This window comes from Lactuca serriola, chromosome 7 (genome assembly GCF_051521515.1).
Source record: "Lactuca serriola cultivar US96UC23 chromosome 7, Lser_US96UC23_V15, whole genome shotgun sequence".
Taxonomy (NCBI): domain Eukaryota; kingdom Viridiplantae; phylum Streptophyta; class Magnoliopsida; order Asterales; family Asteraceae; genus Lactuca; species Lactuca serriola.
This window is the reverse complement of record NC_136414.1, coordinates 154,603,322-154,609,252: the sequence shown is the minus strand read 5'-3', so window position 1 is coordinate 154,609,252 and position 5,931 is coordinate 154,603,322. Positions and strand designations below refer to the sequence as shown.

The window sequence follows — 5,931 nt, the reverse complement described above, 5'->3', positions numbered from 1 at the left end:
CACTAAACTTGTTGGTAACCTGTTAATTACACCATTTTACCTGATTTTATAGGTTGCCCAGTATGACTTGCCATTTTACTCCGATCTACGTCACCTCAAAGTCATTATCTCCTTCTTTCCTTTCCTCTCTACACATCTAATTGCATTCTTCGTTCTTTCCTTTAATCACACGCATTTGGGTTTGACTCTCATTTGAATTTGGAATTAAAAATTAAGAATTGGGGATGATTTTATCATAAATGGTTTGACGATTCAGAGAAGCTTCAATGGTGGTGGTGAATTTATACAGAATAATTGCAATAATTCCAACAGACAAACCTCCCAGAAACGCCTGAAGAGGTAACGGATGAGCATTTGCCTCAACCGAAGTCATTGCTTTCAAACTCTCAAGTGCCTCCTCCTTCAACGTCTTTTTAGTTTATGTTCTCTTAGACCTAAATTTCTAGTCCATAGACAAAATTCTCAACTCAATCATTGCTAATACTCGCATATAATTGCAATAGGTTCAGTTGCGAATCATAATTACGGTTTATACAAATCAAACTCCTGTGATAGAGAGAGAGAGAGAGAGAGAGAGAACATGAACCAGTTCTTTGGCTAGCTTTGCACGAGGACGGATGGAGCGAAAGAGGAAGATGGAGATGGTGTCGGTGTCGGTGAGGAGAACGTTGGTGGCAACTTGGAGAGTGGTAGGGTCATCGTCGGTGGAGATAAATGAAGGTATAGAGAAAGGGAGTTCGATGGGTCCATCTTCAGGCAAGGCCAAATCGGGAGTTGAGCTACCAATGGGGCAAGAGGCCGGTTTCAGAAACCTTCCCGAAGTCGAAATTGAACCGAAATTGATTCTCGGTTTCACCTTCTCCGGCAGAAGATACATCGGATTTCTTCACACTTACGATTAATCTCCTAGGATTTTTGAGTGAAGCGAGACTGGTGTGAGGTGTAGTGGCAAGGAGAGAAATGAGTTAGAGGTGAGATCCGGAGCCATGATTGAAAGCAAATGTCGGTTGACTCTCTATCTCTGGCTCTTTTGTGTGGGATTTGGGGGTGTGATTGAATCCATTCAGTGTTTGACCTATTGCGCAGAAAAATAACTTTGGTAACTAAATCGGACAAACGTGAAAAGTTCGTTGGGTTAATATGACATTTACCCCAGTCAAATCCTTCCTGACATGTATATTACCTTTGAATCCGATTGCAGGTAAGAAAAGGGTATTTTAAAACATGGAAATGAGAGTTTATTACTTTAATGTGCAAAAAAAATAGTTTAGTGATCTTTTAAAACAAACACAAAAAATTTAATGGACTAATATAACATTTGCCCTAAAGTCTAAATTCAAGATATTCACGTTATACAACCAATCCTTAACCAAACTCAATCAAATCAAATCAAATAGTAAAATTCTAAAAGTATTTATTAGTAGAGAAGTGAAAGTGTTGGAAAAACTTTCAATATTGTCAAGTAGAGCCCGAGATAATATATATTTTTTCATAAAGAAGCCAATAAATATTGCCTTTTTGCACATACATTTGCATAAAAAATTGATGGCCACTCATAGTGGAACCCTTGTGTGGATGTGGCCTGTGGGTGTAGACTGGGTGGGAGGAGAATCTTTTCGTATTGACTTAAAAGGGTATTACGAAACAATTTAATATATACAAATTCGTTATATAGCTCTATCTTATCATGAACTAAATACACAAAATGCTCTACTATTTACAAAATATATAGAATAATCAAGAGTAGGATTATATATATCCTGAAAAATAAAGTGGATATATAAAAAAATATTATACCTTGTGTTATAACAATTGTTATTGTATAATTAAAATTCAAAGAAATAGCCACTTCAACAATTTTCGGCTATATTTCAATATATATTATATAATTTTTTTTGTAATGATTAATTATATGTTTGGTATAATAAGTTAACTTGAAAATTATCAAAAAATACATGTCGTAAAAGTAGCAACATCACCTTATTGCCATAAAAAAGTTAAGATGCCGAACTAATTATCCATATCATATAAACTTATACTTGTGAAAATCATTTTAATATAAAAAAATTGACACAAATCTTGAATCATGATCCTCAAAAGCACAAAAAGTGGTATATAGTCGTCATCTACGAATAAATTTGAAAGGTGATTCGTTTTGAAATGAACGGATCAAACCGGCATAGATATAAACGCGATTTGATACCATAAAATCTTAATATGCACAAAATGAAAATCATACATATAATATTCTCATAGGTAATGTCTTTCATAATTCTTTTTATTAATATAATATCAATAAAACTTTATTATTTGATATTTAACTATTTATTTATATACAAAAAAGGAGTAATCTAACCGATTAGTTTTTATTATTTAGTTTAAATCATATGCACAAAAATTACCAAAGATGCATAAAAGATAACATTGTATTTGTAAACTTTTGTATATTTATTTTATGCATACGTATCAATTAAACTTTTCTTTTATATATGGTATACTTATTATAGAATATAATGATTAGAAATATTATTCTAAGATTTGTGTTTTTGGAATTTGGAAGTAATTTTGAAACATGATGGTGGATGTGGGGATGTACCATGGAATAATGGTGCGCATCACACATGCATGCATAGGTTATGGACCACATTAGATGTGAAGGTGGGGTATGCATGTGCCATGTTGGCTGGACATGACATGCTGGAAATCGATTATTATTATTATTATTATTATTATTATTATTATTATTATTATTATTATTATCTTGTAGGTAAAATTAAGAAAATGAAAACCCAAAAGGCCGAATACAATGCTTAGTAAATCTTGTTCGTCATATGTTGCGAAAAAAACATACAAAAATTGTGGAGTATCGAACAATGTCATGTTGAAGTAGTAATTAATGTGTGCCTATGTAAACCTCACAACCCCATACAGATAAACGAATATAGGATCCAAAATACCTAATTTCGTTTTTCAAGGGTAGTGTGTTTTTGATATAGAAGCAGGATGAAGGAGTTCGACAACATGCAATGGCAAAAAATGAACCTGTACGTAGTTAACATCCAAATAAAAACATATTTCATAGTGTTCATATTATAATTCTAAATATATAAGTCAACTTGTAGTAAGACCATTCGGACATAAATCTAATTTATATGACATGTGTGTCGATTAGGGATGTGAATCGGCTAGGAACTGGATTGGAACCGAAAGAATTATGAAAATCGATTAAGGAGTAAATATGGAACTAAGAATCAGACCGAATACCACTAATCAGTTCCGGTTACGATTCAATTATACTAGGAAAGTGTGTTATCTAAGAAAGCTTTGGGAACCGAAACCGAAAGAACAAAAATCGAAAATGATGAATTAAGGTTACATGGAACCGAACTGAATACCATTAACTGGTTCTGGTTTCGCTTCAACTTTTTGTTGGTAAATTTCATAACCAAAACATAAAACGCGGAAGCATAACTTTGGATCTTTAATCTTTAATCTCGAATATGATTATAAGAAACTTAAACACAGTGGCGAATCTAGAACCAAAAGCAACGTGGTTCCTTATGTAAATTAAAATTAAAATTTTTGAAAGAGTAAAAAATACTAACGGTAGCGGGTCGGGTTGTATGTCTAAAATATTTAAACATCGTTTCAAAAGTTATAATAAAGTTCTTACAACCGAACCCTACGAGGTCTTATATCTTGAAACATTTTCACAATTGGGTTGTTACTGATACATTTTAAAATATTTTTTTCAACATACGACACTAAACTATCACTAAAAAATTGATCACTCGTTTTGTTGCGTATATCAGTCTTTATCAACTTCATTGCTGAAAATGTGCGTTCCACACTTGGTGTTGCTACGGGTAAGATCAATGCAAGTCTTACAAGAAGATAAATCTTAGGAAATATTATATGTTTCTTTTCTTCGACCATCTTTTTGTCAAGGTCTTCAATGTTCTTTAAATCATTAAATCGTTCATCTTCTTGCACATCTTTAATGTAATTTCCAAGTTCCACTTCAAGAACTCAAAAATCATAATCTATTGGAAACTCTTCCGGATAAAGTGTAGCCATCTTCATTATTTTATCTAAATCAAAGGCTTTGAAAGATTCACTAGGGCACAAACAAGCAATACAAAGAAGTAAATTTGTGTCTACTTCATTAAAGCGATGGTTCAACTCTTGAAGTTGCATATCAATCACCTCCTTAAACACATCAACTTGATAGTGGTGCAAATTGTTAAACCTTTAATATATATATATATATATATATATATATATATATATATATATATATATATATATATATATATATATATATATATATAATGATAAAAGACAATAAATTGATAAATCAATGTGGTAGTTGGTAGTAACAAACATTACTAACCTGTGGACCTCTTCGACGACTATATCCATTATAATATGCATCTTCCATATCCACGACTTCAACTTCATTTTTAACACAAAACAAAGTAATTTTCTCTAAAAGTGGTTCTCATCCTATATCCATAATTTATTGAATTGTTTTTTTTTTGAGCTACTTACTTGATTCATGGCATTTACGATATCTTGGTCTTTTCTTTGTAGTATTGTATTTAAATGATTTGTAACTCCCAAGATATCAACCATCAAATGTAGACAAAACACAAAATCAAACGATTTTAACAACTTTAAGATGCGAATTGCTTCAGCCTTACGATCACGATCAGTATCAAATTTACAAAGGTCTTCAAGTACATCACAAATGGAAGCATATATGGTCTGGATATTTAATAAAAATGCAAAATGAGAACCCCATCGAGTATCAGAGGGTCGTTTAATATTGAGTTCTTGATTCAAACCAGTACCACTCTCAAGCTCACTTGAAATATACCACATAAAAATAGAATTAGTTGAACAATTAACATAAAGAACTGAAACTAAACTACATAAAGCATACCTTCAGCCAATGTTGCCATAACTTTATCTGCTTGTTTTTTTCTTAACTTATCTCGTCGTTTGTAAGAAGATCCATAAATATTCAACAACCGAGAAACCATATCAAAGAAATCATTAACCGTTATGTGATTCTTTGCAACAAACACTAGGTCTAACTGTAATTGGTGAGCAAAACAATGAACAAAGCGTGCAGATTTTATTTCATTCATAATCAAAGTCTTCAATCCATTAAATGCACCACTCATGTTACTGGCTCTATCATACCCTCGTCCTCTAATCCTAGTAGGACTCAAATTCCATTTTGAAAGCATATCATAAATGGTAGCCTTTAGTGATAAAGTTGAAGTGTCATTAACATTTCTAAGGCCAACAAACCTTTCTACAATTTCACCTTTTCTATTAACAAATTACAAAACCAATGCCATTTATTCTTTACATGACACATCACGTGACTCATCTACTAAAATTGCAAAAAAAGTCATTTCCAAGATCTCCTGTAATAACAATTAAAGTTACATGTAAACATGCTTGCACAATATCTTTCTGGATTTCACCGCATTTCATTTGAGCATTTTTTGGGGCATTCTTTAAAACAACACGTTCTACAACATCACATCGATCGGCTAATCATTGTCATAGTTCTAGAAAGTTACCTTTATTATCTGAGTCTTCCTTCTCGTTATGACCACGGAATGCTAACCCTTGTCGGAGTAGGAACCTAACACCCTCAATTGAAGCATTCATGCGAGTCTGATATTCTTTTTCTTGTAAAGAAGTTTGTTTCTCAAAAGCATACGTGATGGATTGTCTTTGGTTGTCTTTGGTTCATCAAACTTTGACACTTTTGGACATCAATAGTGTGTGGAGTTCCTTCTTTGTGTTTATCTATTCCTGATTTCATATTCCAAGCTTTGAATCCAGATTTCACAAAATGATCTGATCCACCTTGATTTGGTATACTTGATTTGAATAGATAACAATATAAAC

The 5,931-nt window shown here is 32.4% G+C and overlaps 1 protein-coding gene across 1 annotated transcript; it reads right to left on the bottom strand.

Annotated features, from left to right (window-relative positions):
- Positions 1–3,481: 3,481 nt before the first annotated feature.
- On the bottom strand, positions 3,482–5,688 carry LOC145064469 (uncharacterized). Its single transcript, XM_079011915.1, has 6 exons — positions 5,598–5,688; positions 4,946–5,323; positions 4,854–4,867; positions 4,552–4,767; positions 4,394–4,455; positions 3,482–3,557 (listed from the first exon to the last, which is right to left on the bottom strand). Exons 1-6 carry the CDS (start codon positions 5,686–5,688, stop codon positions 3,482–3,484), a joined length of 837 nt encoding a protein of 278 aa, XP_078868041.1.
- Positions 5,689–5,931: the final 243 nt, after the last annotated feature.

Coding starts and splice junctions, on each gene's coding strand:
- LOC145064469 (XM_079011915.1), bottom strand. CDS start 5,688: ATGAATGCTTCAATTGAGGGTGTTAGGTTCCTACTCCGACAAGGGTTA. Junction 5,324..5,597: donor GGAAGACTCAGATAATAAAG/GTAACTTTCTAG, acceptor GTGAAATTGTAG/AAAGGTTTGTTGGCCTTAGA. Junction 3,558..4,393: donor GTCGTCGAAGAGGTCCACAG/GTTAGTAATGTT, acceptor AATTTACATAAG/GAACCACGTTGCTTTTGGTT.